General features: G+C 62.5%; 2 protein-coding genes across 11 annotated transcripts; one reads left to right on the forward strand and one right to left on the reverse strand.

Annotated features, from left to right (window-relative positions):
* The first annotated feature begins 374 nt into the window (after nt 1–374).
* On the forward strand, nt 375–6,658 carry CLBA1 (clathrin binding box of aftiphilin containing 1). Its single transcript, XM_072840162.1, has 5 exons — nt 375–665; nt 1,798–1,943; nt 3,555–3,684; nt 4,801–4,911; nt 5,969–6,658. Exons 1-5 carry the CDS (start codon nt 390–392, stop codon nt 6,131–6,133), a joined length of 828 nt encoding a protein of 275 aa, XP_072696263.1. The 5' UTR covers nt 375–389; the 3' UTR covers nt 6,134–6,658.
* A 2,773-nt stretch (nt 6,659–9,431) lies between these two features.
* CDCA4 (cell division cycle associated 4) lies at nt 9,432–17,723 on the reverse strand. 10 transcript variants are annotated; one of them, XM_072840165.1, is made up of 4 exons: nt 17,644–17,682; nt 17,030–17,227; nt 13,312–13,548; nt 9,432–11,827 (listed from the first exon to the last, which is right to left on the reverse strand). In XM_072840165.1, the coding sequence occupies exons 3-4, from the start codon at nt 13,393–13,395 to the stop codon at nt 11,093–11,095; spliced, it is 819 nt and encodes a 272-aa protein (XP_072696266.1). In that variant the 5' UTR covers nt 13,396–13,548; nt 17,030–17,227; nt 17,644–17,682; the 3' UTR covers nt 9,432–11,092. The 10 variants fall into 10 exon arrangements, with proteins under 10 accessions (XP_072696266.1, XP_072696273.1, XP_072696267.1 ...); XM_072840172.1 differs by lacking the exon at nt 13,312–13,548; XM_072840166.1 differs by lacking the exon at nt 17,030–17,227 and having other exon boundaries at nt 17,644–17,660.
* Between the last annotated feature and the right edge of the window lie 407 nt (nt 17,724–18,130).

Here is an 18,130-nt window from a genome sequence, read left to right on the forward strand (position 1 = left end):
CTCGGGGCAGCCCCTCCGCAGAGGCCGCGCGGGGGCGGGGCCTGAGGGCGGGGGCGGGGCCTGAGGGCGGGGGCGGGGCCGCGGGCGGGGGCGGGGCACACGCAGCACGCGGCGGGCGGGCGGGGCCGGCGCGCTGACGTCACGACGGCCGCCGCGGCGGGGTTGGCGCGCTCCGTTGCCGGGCAACGGGCAGGCGTGGGGACCGCGGCTCGCGCAGGCCGCGGCGGGAGCGGGCGGCCCGGCCCCCGGCTGCCGTCTGCCCCGCCCGGGGCGCCCCCGCCCCCGCCCCCGCCCCCGCCCCGCCCGTGCGGCCCCCGAGGCCCCCGCGCGGCGCTGCGGTGCACCTCCCCGGCTCCCCGGCGCGTGGACGCGGGCCCGGCGGCGCGGCCATGCAGGGCCAGCGGCAGCGGGGGGCAGGCCCTGGCCGCTCGCGCCCTCCCGGCCGGTGTCCCCGCGACCCCGCGGAGGGGCTGAGGACCGGCCCCCGCCCCCCGGGCGGCCCGGAGCCCGCGGAGCACGGCAGCGCCTGGGGCGAGTTCGAAGGCTTTCAGGAGGCCCCGGCCAAGGCTGGACAGTTCGCGGCAAACTCGGAGGCCCCGGAGAGCCCCCCGCATCCAGGGCGCCAGGCTGGGGGGACGGGAGCCGCGGGCAGCTCGCCTCGAGAGGTATCTGCGGGCCGACCCGGGCTCCCGGGAGGGCTCGGCTCTGCGTCTCCCCCGGGCCGTCCCTGCTGCCCTCCTGACGGGGCGGGGGTCCTCAGGGGCGGGGGCCCTGTGCCCGCTGCTCCCGCCCCCCCGGGCGCCCAGTCCGCCGCCCACTTTGCCCGCCGCAGTTCAGGGCACACTGGAAAGAGCTTTTCGTCCGAATTGTCACTCTGCTTCCTTAGAAAGCCTCCCCGAGAGTCCCTTCCAGCCTGCGGCCCATGCCGGGCTGGGCCCCTTGGCCCCTGGCTCTGCCCCTCCCGACCTCACAGCAGTTCCACCTGTCTTGTGACTGCACCTGATCCCTCCGTTTCTCCGCTTCTCTTCCTCCACCATCTGCTCCCAAGGGCTCCCCCCTCCCCCAGCACCAGGAGAACAAAAGCAGTCAGATGGGGAAGGGCCGGGAACAGGTTTCTCTGGTTCTAGGGGTGAGCTGTTTGCTTCCTGAGCCAGGCGGTGACCCCTGGACCTCGGCGGGGCGCCCTCTTCATCAGTCCACCCTGCTAGGACGCTTGTCTCGGAAACAGGACTTGTCAGGGAACAGTCTGAGGATAATGGGAGCTTTGCAGGAGACACTAGGGGAATAAGGAAGCCGCCCCCCGCTGCCGTGGATGCAGCTCTGCACACACGCACACCTCCAGCGCTCTCGGGGCCCCCAGGACCTCAGCTTGCACAGCCGCCCTCACCTCCACCTGCCCAGTGCTCACCCGCCCTCACCTCCAGCCCCCCGGTTTGCACTCCTGCACTTGCTGTCAGACTTTACACAGCCCTCATTCCAGCACTTCACACTAACTCCCACTTTCCGACCTCAGGTCTCCGTCAGGGAACGGCCACCCTTACTGTCGTGTGGCTAGATTTCCCAGACAGTTGACACAGGGGCGCCTCTTTCTCGTGAGTCACTGACGAGGCTTATGAGTATTGTGCCCTAACCCACTTTGCCTGCGCGTCTCATCGGGAGTGTGCATGGCGGAGACTTGTAGGAGCGAGCGTGTCCCGCCGTGGCAGCAGTAACGATGTGGTTGTTCACACGCTTCGTTTGCACCAAGACTGCGTGTTGGGTACAAGGTGACGTAGTGTGTGTGTTTCTCTCTTTCAGCTCGCGCTCAGCTACGCGGACGTTTTCAGGTTTGCATTTCAAGAAGTCCCGGTCCCGCAGGCCGCTGAGGGCATCTCCCCCTTAGACCACGTCTTAGACGCAAGCGGCGAAGGGAAGCCTGGCTGTGAACCTGTACACACACTGTGGTAATGAACTTACACGGGAACTGACATTTCTTTTTTTTTTTTTTTTTTTTTAAAGATTTTTTATTTATTTATTCATGATAGTCACAGAGAGAGAGAGAGAGAGAGAGGCAGAGACACAGGCAGAGGGAGAAGCAGGCTCCATGCACCGGGAGCCCGATGTGGGATTCGATCCCGGGTCTCCAGGATCGCGCCCTGGGCCAAAGGCAGGCGCCAAACCGCTGCGCCACCCAGGGATCCCGGGAACTGACATTTCTTACGGCGAATCTGAGTTTATACTTTTGGTTGATAAGTGGACCTTTCCAGAGAGCCTGTCTCTCCTGAAGTCCCCACAGCCTTGGAGTCAGGGGGTCCTCACACAGGGACTGGGTGCCACGGAGTGATGCCCACGGTCTGGCCATGGTCGCCCGCTGAGAGCCGCGTTCACCTGGAGCAAGGCAGACCGGGGGCGCCAGCTCCTTGTGTCTTAATGCGAGTGCTGGGGCTGTGGAAGGGCCTGGGGGCCTGGGCTGCGGCACAGCGCTGCCCCGGGGGACCTGACCCACTGATCCTCAGCCACAGAGAAGACACGCCAATGCCCCGCAGGGACAGTCTGCACCCACAGGGTCATCCAGCCTGAGCGCTCCGGGTGCTGCCAGCAAGGCTGGCGGTCCCCGGGACTAGTCCTATGGCCTGTCACAAACACAGCTGTTCCAGATGGCCATGTTCTCAGACACGCTTTCACTGGGCACCCGGGGAACCCACGTTTAGCTCACTGGATCCTGTGTAGTGGTCGAAAAGCCCGAGGTCCTCTGGGTCCAGGCCACAGGAGGAGGAAAGGGCTGGTGTGAGCTGGCTTCCCTGGCCCCTGTGCTTGACCTCTTTGTCAGGGAGTTCTGCAGACTGGCCCTTCTGGGCTCTGGCTTCGGCCCCAGTCAGGGCCACTGCTGGGGTCCAAGCCAGTGCCTGCCCCAGGAAACCCCCAGCAGGGACCTGGGGACAGGCCTGAAGCCCAGGATGCTGTCACCACCTTAGCCCAGAGGACCATGTGCCCTCCAGATGTGGCGCTTCCCCGAGGTGTGGTCCAGGCCAGCAGGCAGGTGGAAGGGCCTTCGGGGGCAGCATGAGCCTCAGACACCCAGAGACAGGGGCCCCCGGTGTCAGGTCTGGCGGGGCCAGACGGGACATTGCTGTTACTCTGGGGTGTAAATGCGTGAGGACGGCTTGGAAAGGAAGCAGGTGCTTAGCGTGACTGCCCTACTGTGGTCCGTGGGCACCCCTCTCTTCCCTCGGAGGCACTGGGCTGGCAACTGTGGCCGCTGCGTGACGGACACCCAGCGGTCATCCTCTCGGCACCCCTCCAGCCCGAGTTGATGAGCATCTCTGGTACCCGAGATCATCAGGAACAAAAGTCATACCAGGCCTCCAGGAGCTTGTGCCCTTGGAGGAGCCGTTCAGCCATGACCATGAGCCTGGCGGTGCCAGGGGCAGAGGGTGGCGGTGCCACAAGTGCTGGGGTGTTCGCTGTCCCGGAGGAGGCGTGCTCTGTTCTCGCGGCCTCCGAGGGCAGGTACCCTCCGGCTGCTGTTCTGAAGGCTTCTCCATCACCTCTTAACTAACGTATGTCTCTTCCAGTTCTGAATCTAGAGAACTCTGGAGAGCCCTTCAGAACACAACTGGCATGTCGGCCTCTCGATGCCTCTGGAGCAAGTCCCGTTGCCAGGAAAACTTCTTTCTTGTTCTTGGGATAGATGCTGCTCAGAAGGTGATTCAGGTGTACACGGGGCTCCTGGGGGTGCAGCTGGACTCCGCAGCGACTTTGCCGGCCACCCTGCGGCCGCAGGGAGCTGTCTACACAGCATGAGGGTAGGGGGGCCTTGCTGCCAGAAAACAGAGGTGGGGGAGAAAATGCACAGGTTTCTGGGGAGGGGGGTGATGAGGCAACACAGGCAGGGAAGGGGTGAGACGGGTCAGCTCATCAGAGTCAGGCCCCTGCTCTGTGCCAGGCTGACAGATGTCCAAGTGCAGGCCAGTCCCCAGCACCCAGTGGAGGAGGTGTCCTGGCAGGACATTGGCAGACTGCAGGGATGGACACAGCATTGGCGGGGGCAGTGGGGGTGGTGGCAGGAGTGGTCTCTGCTCAGGGGCTGCAGGGGTGAGGGGGCACAGGAGTGGCCTCTGCTCAGAGGCTACAGGGGTGGGGAGGCAGGAGTGGCCTCTGCTCAGGGGCTGCAGGGGTGGGGAGGCAGGAGTGGCCTCTGCTCAGGGGCTGCAGGGGGGGGTGCGGGGAGGGGCACAGGTTCAGCAGAGCCACAAGTGCAGGCAGAGGTGGGTCCTAGCGCCTGAGGTGGAGCCAGCGGAGCTGGAGCAGAGGGGTGAGGGGTGGCCGAGGAGGGGCCACCGTGACATCAGAGACCCCACCAGTCGTATCCAGAACAGTCTCTGCGATCCAGTTGGCAAAGACCCTCCTGTGTCCCAAGTATTAAGGACATATTCAGACACGGGACACAAGAACGGGCTGGCGGCCTCGTGAACGGGGCCCTGGGACTGGCTGCTGCGTTGGCCTCGGGCCAGAGGGACCACGAGCAGTGGGGGCCCGGGGGCCCCGTGAGCCCACCCACGCGTTGCCTTTGTGCAAGGAGCACAGCCGGGAGGACGGGGAAGGGACAGGCTGCAGGGTGCGGCCGGGCTGGGGGTGCAGGGCTCACCCTGGAGCGGGGAGGACTTGAGGCAGAGGGCACTGGGGCCTGGCGGGAGGGGGGACGGTGGGACCAGCCCTGGTGCGGTTTCCCAGTGGCTGCGCAGAGGGGCGGGGGCGGGGAAAACCGGGGAAAGCGGCCCTTTAGCTTCCTTCCCGCTGGGTGACGGCTCGCCTCACTAGGACCTTTCCGGAGACCTGGGTCACATTCCCGAATGCTCCGACCTCAAAGAGCCTGAAGAAGCGGGCGCGCCCTCCCGTCTGCAGCCCTGCAGAGCCCTGATCCAGACCAAGGTGAGCCGCCCCCCGGGACAGGCGCGTGGGCCTCCGTGGTGGCACCTCCGACCTGAGGCTCATGGGCTCGGGACAAACGGGCACTGCCGCTGTCCGGGGGCAGCCGAGCACCTGGAGGGGAGCCGCTGTCACAGGACTGCTGGGCGGCAGCAGGGGCTGCAGGGAAGCCGAGGGGCCGGCGCACCTGAGGCTCAAGGGAGGGGCGCGCGGCCAGGGGCCCCTCCCACCCCCCTCTGAGGGCCGGCACAGCCTTTCCTGGGGCTGGGGCGGCCTGCACACTCGGGCCAGGCATTGCGGGGCCTGTTCCCCCAGGGCCCCGGGGCACAGGTGGGGTTCCCTCTGCCCGCACCCCTGCCCCGGAGAACACTGGCACCCAGGGGCGCCCACCGCAGGGTCTGCCCTGATGGTGCTTGGTGTGGAGAGCGTGTGCCGGGGAGGGGCCGGGCTGCTGCTGCGGCCGCTGGGAACACACAGGGCAGCAGGGCAGACGGAGCACAGGAGAGGCCCTTTGTCGTCCGGTCACACAGGCCGGGGCCCTCTCCAGGGATGCCCAAGCACGCTGCTCCATCTGCTCTTTGGGAACCCCAACAGGTGGGAGAGAGAAGCTTCTAGACGTGCAAGCAGGGGCCCCTTAGAGCAGCCAGTCTAGAAACGTCCACAGCGGCATCACTCAGAGTAGCCCACACGTCCCAGCAGCTGGTAGGCGGAAATCCGTGGATGCTGCGGACGAGAGCAGGACAGGACAGGCCCCCAGCACCGGGGCCCTGTGACCCCACCTAGGCCCTCAGGCCAGCATCCTAGCATCACTTGGGACCAGGAGGCCTGCGTGGCCCTGGGCCCGGGGACACAGCCCGCCGTCCTCCCAGCGTGGTGCCCCGTGCGCCGGGGGAAGCCGCGGAGCTAGCTGTGCGCTCCATCCCGCACACGTCCGGGGTGACGGCCCGAGGACAGCAGCTTGAGGCGGGGGGGGGGTGGGGGGGGGGGGTGGGCCCACGGGGCCGGGGGGCGGCGGCCGCTGGCGTCTGCGGGCCCTGACCGCGCCCTGCCCTTCCGTCAGCTCTCGGGGCCGTCCGGCGGCGGCCAGGGGAGCCTGCTTGCCTGCAGCCTCTTTCTGAGGACGCCCTTACGCAGAAGCGGGCAGTACGTCCCAATCCCGTGGAAAAAGAAGATTTTCAATCCACGTAACCTGAAGATCACCTTGTTTAATAGTGACGTCTGCTGAAACAGGAGCACTTGGTATTTTTATGAGGAATTTTATGTTTTCTTACTGGCTCAGCGGGGTAGCTGGAGCCCGGGACCGCGCCGTGGGCATGTTTCCTGGGACGCCCGGGGCAAACCTGTCCTGCGCCAACGGGCAGGGGTCTGACCGCTTTAGAAGACTGTGTCCTCGGGCAGAGCCGTCTCCACAGGAAGGGGCCGCCCAGGGTCCCAGGAGCTCCGCCCCCCTGACACGGACCACGGTGGCATGAGGGGCCTGGCTGCCAGCGTGGCACCGCCCGGGGCACACCAGGCTGGACCGTCACGGAAGGCAGCCGTTTGCAGCTCAGGAAGTCCCACGTGCATTGCTGTCACCTGGGGCAGGGCACCTGGTGGGTCAGAGCGAAGCGTGAGCACCTGCCTGCGGCTCTGCCCAGCCCGCGGCCTGGTCTGCGTCCGGACGTCCCCCCGACTCTGCGCAAGCTTCGCTGGTTCTGGCTGAGGCACGGGTTTTTGTAAAATTTTATTAAATAAAGTGGCCTGGATAAGCCCACGTTGTTGGCGACTCGTCTGCCGTCGAGGGACCGTGCCAGCAGTCCCGTTCCAGCCCGCCCCTGCCCGGGAGCCCGCCCGGCCCTCCGGGGGCGGCCTGGGGACCTGAGGCTGGCGGAGTGCCTGGCGCACGTCGCTGTCCTACCCGGGCCACGGTGCAGCTGGGAGGAAGCAGCTCCGCCAAGCCAGGGGTCAGACCCAGAGTGGCCAGCAGAGGGCACCGGCCTCAGCCCCCTCTGCCAGACCCGCCTGGTTTTGAGGCTCTCGTTGAAGGGTGACCAGATGATTTAGTGCCGGGTGTTTGGGAAATGTGCCCTAAGTCTTCACTTTCAGGCACAGAGAGATGGACACTTGGAAACTGCTTTTCTTCTACGCTTTCCCCAAAGGGCAGCATCCCCCCTGGGGACCCCTGGGGCCCCGCCAGCAGACCCGCTGCGCATCGTGTCCCAGTCTTTCCTTAAAGTCAGACGTGAACTCAAAATAGGCCATTCCATGGTCTGCTTCCTCCCACCAGTCACCCTGACCCGGCGCTGAACTCCCCCAGCTGCCCTCCCTGACCTCTCCTGACCCCCAGCCGGCCCAGCACCCCCCACCCTGCCCCCCAAGCCCCAGGCCAGGCCTGCCCCTCACTCCGCGTCCACGCAGACATCAAGTGTGGTTCTGATTCTGCGTCCTGATGTCTGGCCAGTCTGCTCAAGGAGGGCTTCTGAGCCGGGCGGGTGAGTGCCGACAGGTGCCCCGGCCAGAACGTGCCCCGTCAGCTGCCAGGGCAGCTCCAGAATAATCACAGAGCCGCGGATCCCAAGGAACCTACATTGATTAAATTCAGTGCCCCAGGGGCGGAGCGGGGGACCCCAGGGCGGCTCCATGCCCCTGGCAGGTCCAGAGTGGGGCCCGGAGAAGCACGAGACCCCCCGGGGGAAGCTCAAGGTCCTGCTGCTCGCTCCAGGGGCCCCGCAGGGCAGCTGGACCCTCGCCCCGGGCGCTCCCAGCCACGGCCTGGCCTCTGCCCTGCTCTCGGGCCTGTCATCCATCCGACGGGGGGACCTCCGTGGGGCGGCCCCTCCTTGGGCCCAGCGCCCCGCCAGCGGCTGCGGTCTTCCTGAGACCCCAGCCCCCAGGTCAGCTGGCCCGGCTGCCTCCCACGGCCTCATACTTGCACCAACGTGCCAGCAGGTGCCGGGAGAGCGCGCCCGTGCAGACGGTGGCCCCGGGCGGGCCCCATGCTCGGTGCTCCCGGGAGGACGCGCCGGTGCGGGGAGAGGAGGCCGCACGCCTCCCTGGGCGAGCTGGCTCCTGGGGCGGGCGGCAGCAGGCCTCCCCAAGGAGCGCTGGGCTGCAGTTTATACCTTCTGGGGCCTTTTCCCCAAAGACTACAAAAGTACAAGAACAAAATTAGCAACAGAAAGCAACTTGGAGCATGAGAAAAGGAAAAATGTAAAGAGGCCAGATCCAGAAACGTCACAGAGCGCAGGGCAGCAGCTCTCTGCGTAACGGCCGCCTGCCTCCGTCCACGCCTCTCCCGGGCTTCCTGACCGACGTCACCGCCTCCCTGCGACAGTACTTCCACCCTGTCACCTGCTCCCGGGAAGAACTCCCGGGAGACATCCGCAGCAGGTGCCTCAGGAGGCTCTTCCAACCACAGGCCCGTCTGGGGGCGGCGCTGTGACCTCGGGGCTGTGGGTCAGGGCGGTGGTCAGGGTCCCCTGCCACAGCCCGGACAGCAGGGGAGGTGGGGCGTTGGGGCCGGGGTATCAGGGAGCGGGGCGGGGGGGGTCGGGGGGGGGTTGAGGAGTGGGGGAGGTGGGGGGTCAGGGGGCCGGAACCTCCTGCCCTCCAGCCCGAGTCCCCGGTCCAGGTGTGGTGGAGGCATGGCCGTCCTCAGCCCCGCTCCGGGGACGCTGCACGTGCCGCCCGCCTGGGGTGGCAGAGGGGCCTGCAGAGGGGCCCCAGGAGGGAGCTCTGGGTGGGTGCAGCAGGGGGGGCGGCACAGCCTTGGAACTGCCCTACCGACCACAGCCAGGTGGGCGCCCAGATGTTGACACAGAATGTGACCCTGAAAGACATGAAGTCTGTCCCCCAGATGGTAAGCCCACGCTTCTCCCTCGGGCAGGTGGATGCATCTGGGAATAACAGAACTCCCATCCAGGACGAGCCCCAGGAAGGCCACCCACAGTCCTGAGAGCAAAGCAGAGGCTCTTTGATGGGGCGGGTGGGGGCGTGTTGTAAACAGCAAGTCCATTGGAGGAAACTGGGAGCTTGGAGTGTAGACATTTCTCATTGCCTGGGGCGAGACAGTCTCCCATTGGCTGGGCTGTTGCCAGGGCAGGAGGAAACCTTCCTTCCTCCTGCTGGGATGGTAGCAGTGTGTCCAGGAGCAAGGGGCGCATCTTCCTGTGGGGTCTGCAGTGGTCAGTGAGTGGTGGGGCTGAGTGCTCCCCCTGATGCCATTCTAGAGGGTGTCCTGATTTTCACACCACTTCAGGTTATACCTTATAAAAAATACTTTATTTTCCACAAGAAAAACCTATGGAACCTGAAGGAGGCAGTGGGTGGAAGTCTCAGCCTGGTCCTGGCTCCTCCAAGGGCACCGTCCCCAAATCCAGCCCAAGACCTGGGGCAGGGAGGTGGGTGCAGAACCACAAAGTGTGGGTGGTCGGCAAAATGCTGACTTAACACACCCAAGTGCAAAGGGTAATGCGGCCGCACTGAACTAGGAAAAAGAGATCCCCTGGAGAATTATGATGCAGCTGATAAAGAACACATTTCCATTTGGTTTGATGGATAATTTTTAATAAAGAGACGCATACATGGCTGATGTTAAAGAAAGGTCACATGTTGGAAAGAAACAGGTCTTTTTGGCCAAGGGCTGGGTAAGGAAGGAAAGGCAGAAGCAGGAGTGGGGCAGGAGTGGGGAGAGAGTGCGGTCTTACATGTAAACCAGTGAAACAAATAAAGGTCTGAGTGTTCCTAGCGTCCAGGACAGCGTCACGGGGTCACGCGCGCAGGTACCCCAGAGCCCACTTAGGTGGCCCTGCCCCACCAACCCCACCAACGGCCCCCAGGATTGGGAGGTCACATGTAGTGAGTGTCCAAATTTAATTCTAGACTTAACCTTGAAGTTCTGCCCAGCACCAGCGTCCCAGAGCAAGCGTGGCACTCTGCAGGCCCGCGGTACCCAGACAGCACCCTTCCCATGCACACTGGGCACCTGGCAGCCTGTGCACGCCAGCCCAGTAAACGTGGGTCCAGCAGCCAGGCGAGTGTTGACCGTTTTACCAGCAGAATGGGTTTATTCAGGAATAAGAGAATCGCAACCCACTATGGCAGAACCAGAGGCAAGGCCAACAAATGAGAGGAACGTTATTTATGGAGGAGGGAGGAAGTTGGAAGGGCTGTTCTGAACAGAAGTCCACAGGCGAGAAGTGGGAGTCCAGGATGACAGGGACTCGTCTCTGGCCGTTTCTGGTGGGTTTCTTCCCGTGGGGCCTGGAACCAACTCTCCGGCCGAAGCTTCTCCTGCTGGGCCAGTGACTTACGATCCTTGATGTCCAGTGGGACAGCGGCCGAAGAGCCCCCCGGACTCCTCACTGCATTTTAATGACGCTTCCCTTGATCAATGTCCACGCCAGTCAGGGGCCTCCACGGTGGCAGGGCACGTACAGGAGGGGGCCCGGGAGTCAAGAGCCCCTGAAGGCACCGCCTGGCGCCCCCGGGGGCCGGAGACCCTCGCCTCCAACACTGACACATAAATAGGCATAAATAAAACCCTCCGAGATCCACACTGGAGACATGGCTGGCACAGCAGATCTGGTAATGACACTCAAGAATAAGAGGTGGGGCAGCGCAAGGTGCTCTAATTGTAACAGGACGTGGAGAAGGCTCACGCCAACATAAAGAGAAAATTCATGATCCAGGTACGCTACACAGAACGTAGTGAAGCCTCGTGTAAAAAAGTCCTTATTTAAACCTTATAAAAAGAAATACACCGACTGCAACTGTTTAGGTTATAAGTTTCTAATGTAGCAGCAGAAAATGTTTATAGAAAAAATATACTTTTAAGAAAATAGCTGAAAAAATCTAAAAAGATAAAAGTATAAAAAGTTTAAAAAATATATCTTAAGACAAAATATTGCCCAAAACATATAAAACTTAATTTAAAAAAATTCACCTATCTAAAGTTAAACCAGGCTGGTCACGGAGCTGCAGCAGGACACCAGCGGCCGGCCTGGGTGACCAGCCCAATGGAAAACCACGCAGCCCCTTCAGGAAGAAAGGGGAGAGGGCGACTAGATGTTGTTCTGGAAGGTTCTCCTCATCACAGACAAACCAGGCGCTGAGCTCGCAGATGCACGGCAGCGAGCACTCCCGGCCACTCTGGACGCCTTACGAACCCATCCGTGAAGTGTCCCATCGGGGCACAGGGGCCCTCTCAGGTCTCCACCAGGATCTCCACCGCGTGGTCCAGCTCGCCCAGATCCGACCTGCAGCTGGAGCCGGGAGGCGGGGTGGCCGCAGCGGTGAAGGCCTGGAGCCCACTGCCGTGGCCCGACTGGGTGCTGCCCACCATCCCCGTGAGCACCGCGTCCAGGTCGTAGTAGGAGCTGTCCACGTCTGAAAACAGCTCCTCCACAGAGCCAGGGGTCTTACTCTCCAGCGTTTCAAAGATCTGATCTAGTGACTTCTGAAAGCCTCCTCTGTTCTCTCGAGAGCTGTCCACTTCCCAGAGGCTGCTCTGCGGGCTCCGCAGGGCCTGTGCAGATGGGACCGCAGAAAGTCCCGGGACCAGGCCTGGCGTGCGGCCATCTCCCACGTCAGCGGCAGGGCGCTCCCCCTCCTGCTCCCGCACCGAGCGACACAGGATCTCAGTGGACACGAGGCGGTCCAGCGGCGCCCGCCCTGCCGCCTGGGGTGCCAGCACCCGCCAGGTCCCGTCCTGGGTCATCTCTTCTTGGATCTGCCGGACCGTGTTGGCTATGAGGACCGAGCGACAGAGGTTGGGCTCGACCAGCATGTGGCACAACTGGAGTTTGACCAGGGACATGTCCAGGAGCGACTGGCGCTGCAGGCTGTAGGAAGGCGTGGCCTGGGTGCCCGCCAGGCCTCCTTCCACGTCCTCCCCGTCCTCGGCGCTTTTTCTCTTTAACCCTCGTGCAAACATCGTGCCCTGTGGAAAGCAAGGAGATGCCGTTTAGCACACTGCAGAGTCCCCAGCAGACGCTGCCCTGAGACTCAGTCTGCAACTGTCAAAGACGGGGTTCCTGGGAGGGGACGGCTGCAGTTACACGACCGCTGTGGCCCCGTGGGCATGTGTCCAAGCAGGGCCCAGCTCCTGGGACAGCCCTGACACAGAACAGAGGTCAAAACCACCACACGGCCCCCCCCCCCACCCTCTGCCTCCATCAGAAAAAAGAGAAAAGGACTGTAAGTAAGGGAACACACTCGCCGGGAACAAGGCTGGAACGCTACACCCGGATTCTGGGCACTGGTGCCCACTGGGCCCACAAGGGAGAAGAGTGGAGGAAGCGGGACAGGTGCCTGCCTGCCTGCTGCCACCTGCCTGTGCCCAAGCTGACAACTGTGAGTCCTGGGCACTGGCAGCCGCTCTTCCCTCAGGGCTCACGGCAAGAGGGCTACAAGGGCTCCCGCGGCCCAGAGCCCTGGCGGTGCCCCAGCAGCACCTGGGCGGCTTCCCGACAACCGTGTGCCCTCCCCCAAGGTACAGATGGGACTCAACCTCACCGGGTACCGGTGGGGCCAGGCACCTTGCGTAGACTCTGGGGTGGCACTGGTGTCACTCACACAGCAGGCCATTACCTCTGCTCGCAGAAGCCAAAATACGAGCAAACTGTCCTTCGAACTGATTCTAGGCGGAGAGCTCCGGAGAATCACAAGGCAGAGCAGGACGGGTCTGGGGCTGCAGTGTGGCACCTGCACCCCCAGCCTGGCACCAGGAGGCTCCAGAGCCAGCGCGGGGCACACGGCGAGCAGCCTGAGGACCACCCTCTCTGGACCAGAGGCGGGGTAGGCATCAAGCGTCTCTCTTCTCAGGTTTGTAGGTAGCTAACCGTGTTGGTTTCCAATAATTCATTTGAGTTATTCACGAAGAGGATTACGGTCTTTCAAATCTGCAAATTTTTGTATTTCCTTTTTTAGAAAGATCAATGCAGTGGCTCTCTGGGGCTGCTGCTGGCCGGACTTTGGCAAGCCCGGGGCCCCTGGAGACCCGGGTGGGGTGGGGCGGCGCCGGTGCTGTCTGCACTCAGGCCCCCAAGTTCGGCACCCCTGCCAGGAGCCCCTCTGAGAACCCCCTCCTGCCAGCCCCACCCTTCAACAGGGAGGAGGAGGAGCCCCGTCCCCTGGGTTTCCTTTCAGTGTCGTGGATCTCATCTCCTGGATGCTTAACATTTTAAGACATTTTTAAAATGAGGTGTTTTGGGGGCACTTATCCCAAACAAAGGAAAGCCAACATTCATGCAATAACCTGCACAGGAATGTTCACGGTGGCTCTACCCGTAAATCCCTGCTCCAGGGAGTGGCTGACACCCGAGGGCACCGGCCGCACGCGGCCACTGGGCAGAGGGCAGAGGGCCCTAGGGACACCAGACTTGGAGGGATCTTAGGGGAGTTATGCTCCAAGAGAAAGCCAACCTCAAACTGTTGTGCGTGGTACGCATATTTGTGGAACAGGACATAGAGATGTGGTGGGTGTAGCGGGTCCAGGAGGCCGTGCATGTGCTCTAAGGGTGCAGAACCCGGTGTGAGCACGCAGGATCGCGACCGGCTCTGTGGTCACACACAGGACATGCTGCCTGGGCATCTTGCTGAAGCTCCGACACCAGGGAGGCAGGTGTTCTCCAGGCCGGTTCTTTACAGCGGCCCGTGCACCTGCATGTATGTATGTATTTATGTATTTATTTTAAAAGATTTATTCATGAGACACACAGAGAGGCAAAGACACAGGCAGAGGGAGAAGCAGGCTCCCCTGAGACCCGATCCCAGGGCCACGGGGTGGGACCCGATCCCAGGGCCAGGGGTCACGCCCTGAGCCGAGGGCAGATGCTCAACCGCGGAGCCACCCGGGTGTCCCACCTGTAATTATTTAAAACTAAGTTTACAATACGAAGCGCCTGTAGCTTGTTCCCTCCTGGAGCAGCAGACCGGTCTGACCTACCAACTCTGAGGCCGCTGAAGCCACCTGCCATTTCCACCACGACACCTGCCACACACTGACTTGTTGCCTATTTTTAAACAAACGAATGAAAGAGCTACTACCAACCACGTGAAGATTTCACTCACTACGACAGTAAAGGATCCGAATGTTTCATGGCTTCAAACTCAACTCTTACAGGTTTTTTCTGTCAATCTTTGTGTAAAGGTCACTTGCTTAACACTGATGAGCACATGGAGAATCTCGGTGAGATGATGGGGTACTAGTGCCGCCTGGGGAAGGACATGCAGGGTGCGGGGTGCCTGTCTCCAGGGTCTCAGATCCCAAGTCTGTAGGCAGCCCATTTCATATAGGCCCACTGAAGGCCCCGGAATCACAGGATGAGCCTGAGCCTCCGCTTCCGCCCCCGGCAAGACGAGTCAGCAGCAGGGCCCGGCTGTGGCCGCGGGGGCTCCTCGGACAGCATCCCTGTCCTCCGGACGGCCGTCGGGGCAGGGAGCCCGCGGGAGCCGGTGCACCCACAGCCGGGGCGGCCAACGCGGCCTGCGGAGCGGGAGCATCACGTTCCACCCAGAAGCCGGGATGGGGGGTGGGGTGGGTTACAGTCCGCTTCCAGAGCCCGAGTGCGCACCGGGCACCGGCTACACCCGCAGCCGCAGCAACAGCCGCGGGAGCCCAGAGGAGAGGCGGGGGCCACAGCGAGCACCAGAATGTGCCCAGGGCACCCCCGGCTCCCCCCCGCCCTCGCCACCCTCCGCTTCCTCGGATCCACAGCAGCCTCACGCCGGTTTACCATCTGTCATTGGCTGGGCCGGGACAGTCTCCCATTGGCTGGGCTGTTGCCAGGGCAGGAGAAAACCTTCCTTTGTCCTGCTGGGAAGGTAGCAGTGTGTCCAGGAGCAAGGGGCGCACCTTCCTGTGGGGTCTGCAGCGGTCAGTGAGTGGTGGGAGTGAGTGCTCCTCCTGCCCGCCTCCTGATGCCATTCTAAAAGGCATCGTTTTACTAATTTTTACGCCCTGAACTGCTATTGTTATTCCCAAATAAACCCATTTTTTGCTAGTGAAATAACAAACTTTCATTTTCAAGGTTAACACGGCCCAGGAAGTCAAACTTCTATCTCCATGACAGGCCAGGAAACCAATGACTTTTGTAACAATCACCCTCAAGGGTCTGGACTTCATCAATAACAGACAGCTTTCCTAGTATCTGTCCCCACCTCCTAGAGAAATCCAAACGTGCTCCCCCCACAAAGCCACCAGGGCGGCTGGCTCCTCAGGCTGCAACCCCATCAGGGGCCCTGGAAGCCCTTCCAGTCCAACTCCCCTGCCTGTCCCCAAGTGTCTTTCTGCAAGCCAGAAGGTGGCCCAATCCCTGGTGGCAGCCACTTCCAATAACAGCCTTTGCTCTTCTCATGCAGGCGCCTTCCCCTGTTTCCGCAGCTTACTGTACATAATTGGGAAGAACATCAGAAAGTACAAGACAAAAATCACCGTGGCCGACTCATCAGAGAAGCAGTCACCACACAGGTTCTTCCCAGCATCTCCCTAAGCAGCCTCCTCTCTGCATGAGAGCTCACTGCGAGCTGTTCTTGGTTACCGCATTTTCCATGTCAGCAAAAGCCGACCCTCAGGATAAACACAGCGCAGGAACTGAGCCTTACTCCCTGCATTTGTACCACTCACAATCTCCTCAGTTACAGTGATGCTCGGTTCCGACCTGGGGCTTTATTGACAGGCACATGATCCACATTATCAAGCTGCTTTCTAAGAAGCAGAATCAATTCACTCTCCACCAGGATTTTCTGTATGGACTTCCTCACATTTGCTGGCAAGTCCCCCCAACCACCACCACTTCACCCATTATCCCTGCTCCATACTCCTGCCACAAACCCAGTTCACCACCCCGGGTGTAAACATTATTTTCAGATTCAAAATAAGCAAGTCAAACATGTAAGCTGTGGTATGTCTGACAACCAAACACGATCCAGCAACAAAGTTCACGCTGATCTACGGAACGAGAGCAAACCTCGGACACCACGCCTAATCACAAAGCAAGAACAAAGAAACAGGTACCCTATAATTCTGTTCACATGAACTTCGAGAAGAGGTAAAGCTAACCTAAGGTGTAAAATAGCAGAATGGTTGCCAACGGAGGGGCAGGGATGGTCTGGAGGTCTCCAGGATGATGGAAATGCACCCTATCTAGACAGGTGCATGGTCCTGGTCAGATTCACACAACTGCACAACTACTAACTGCCCACTGCATTGTATTAACTAAATGATACCTTGGTTACAAAGAAAAATACAGAATCCAGTTGACGGGGGAGGCTACCACATTCATTTAAATTGAAACCATTTTAGGTAGTGCCTCCCGCGCATCACTAAGCCCTGGATCTCACTCGGCATGCCAGGACAAGTATGTGTTCAAAGTCACTCTAATTATTCCCTTCTGATGTTCCAACCCCTGAACAACTGTTAATTTTTGTTACGCTCGGGACCAGCAAGCGCTAGCCGATTAGGATTTCAGAAGGAGTAGCCGGAGGGCAGCACATCCAATTCCAGGAGCCGATGGAGGGTCCCAGAGCCTGTGTGGAGGTGATGCGTCAGGCTGAAGGGGGCCGGAGAGCCTCACCCTCCCCACACAGTCGTGTTCACAACAAAGTCAGCACGAGGTGGGCACACAGACCCCCGGGGCCGGGCTGGTCCAAGTTACAGCTCCGGGGGCAGCCCGTGACAGTGGCCTGGGGCTGGACGTTTCGAAATCAGCACACAAGACCCCACGCTTCCCAGGCTGCCCTAACTGCAGACCCAGACTCACCATTCAGTTCTGAACAAGAAAGCGCTGGTATTACCTCCATCCCCCCACACGCGGCCAGAGGGTCCTGCGGAGTTCAATCCCATCACCTCCTCAAGGTTAAGGGTGTTTTGCTCCAAACCCTCCAACGTCAGGGGACAAGCAGGCCATGGGTGTTCAGCCCTAGGTCAGAGCACAGCAGCCTCCAGACCAAGGGCTGAAGGAGCAGAGATCACGGGAGGGGTCCCGCGTGGCGGGTGGGGCCTGGGGGGTGCTGTGCCCATCCATCAGGGCGCCCCCAAGACAAAGGGGACCTCCCCGTCCTGCAGCGGCTCTCCCGTAGGTGCCCAGCAGCCCAGGCTGCCGGCAGAGCCTGGGGGGCCTGGGGCAGCCTCGGCCCTGACCTGGCGCATCCCTACGACCTTCAGCCACCCGCAAGCTCGCTCCTGACTCAGGTTTTTCAGGCAAAATAACGTGAACGCTTCGGTCACACGCTCAGGCGGTCTCCGAGATATGTCATCCCAGAAGACCGGCAGGCAGGGCGGCTGCAGAAGGGCCTGGGGTCCCCCGCGGGGCGTCTGCCGCGGCTGCTGCTCCTGGGCCTGGGGTGAAATACAGTGTCTGGGCCTGGAAACCCGGTCCGGACGCTGGGGGACACTTCCTGGCCCTTCCGAGACACGGTTCCTTCTCGGGAGACGCTAAAGCGGGACTTTGCATCCTGCATTTCCGCTTCGGGTGGAAAACACGGCAAAACTTGCCCAGAAAGTCCGTGCCCCGGGCCGCTGACCGCCCCCGCCCCGCCCCGGCCCGGCCCGGCCCGGCCCGCAGCACCCGCGCCCCGAGGCCCCTCGAAGCGGTGAGGCCGGGACACAAAGGACAAGGAGCCGGCGCGCAGGTGGGCTCGGCGGGAGGGCAGGGCCGGGCCGCGCGGCGACCCCCGGGCCGCGGGCCCCCCCGACCCGCCCCCGACCCGCCCCCGACCCGACCCGGGGCGCCCGCCCGCCCGCCCGCCGCTCACCTGGCCGCCGCCGTCCCCGCCGTCCCCGCCCGAGCCCGAGCCCGAGCCCGAGCCCGAGCCCGCCGCCGACCGAGGGGCGGGGCCGCGGGGGGCGGGGCCGCTCCGCGCCCACAAAGGGTCGCCAGGCGCCGGCCGCCCCGCACGCTGATTGGCCGAGCGCGGGGACGGGGCCTCCGGTTCAAACCGCGGGCGGGGCCTGGCGCGAGACTTCCCGCGCGGACGCGTCGGCCGTTGGGGCCCGGCGCTGGCCACACCCCCGCCCGCCCCGCCCGCTCCCAGGTCTCCGCGCGCGGCCCCGGCGCGCCTGCGCAGGAGCGGGGGGGGAGGGGAGGGGGAAGGGGGAGAGGACAGGGGAAGGGAGAGGAGGGGAGAGGACGGGGAGGGAAGGAGGGGGAAAGGGAGGAGAGGGGAGGACGAGGAGGGGGGGAGGGCAAGGAGGGAAGGGGAGGGAGGGGGAGGGGAAACGGAGGGGAGGGGAGAGGATGGG

This window comes from Canis lupus, chromosome 9 (genome assembly GCF_048164855.1).
Source record: "Canis lupus baileyi chromosome 9, mCanLup2.hap1, whole genome shotgun sequence".
In the NCBI taxonomy this organism is placed as follows: Eukaryota; Metazoa; Chordata; class Mammalia; order Carnivora; family Canidae; genus Canis; species Canis lupus.

Excerpts from the sequence above, each read along its gene's own strand:
- CLBA1 (XM_072840162.1), top strand. The coding sequence starts at position 390 with ATGCAGGGCCAGCGGCAGCGGGGGGCAGGCCCTGGCCGCTCGCGCCCT. Across the intron at positions 1,944-3,554 it reads GAACCTGTACACACACTGTG|TTCTGAATCTAGAGAACTCT; the intron begins GTAATGAACTTA and ends TGTCTCTTCCAG. Across the intron at positions 4,912-5,968 it reads GAGCCCTGATCCAGACCAAG|CTCTCGGGGCCGTCCGGCGG; the intron begins GTGAGCCGCCCC and ends CCCTTCCGTCAG.
- CDCA4 (XM_072840165.1), bottom strand. The coding sequence starts at position 13,395 with ATGCACGGCCTCCTGGACCCGCTACACCCACCACATCTCTATGTCCTG. Across the intron at positions 11,828-13,311 it reads ACCACGCACAACAGTTTGAG|GGCACGATGTTTGCACGAGG; the intron begins GTTGGCTTTCTC and ends TGCTTTCCACAG.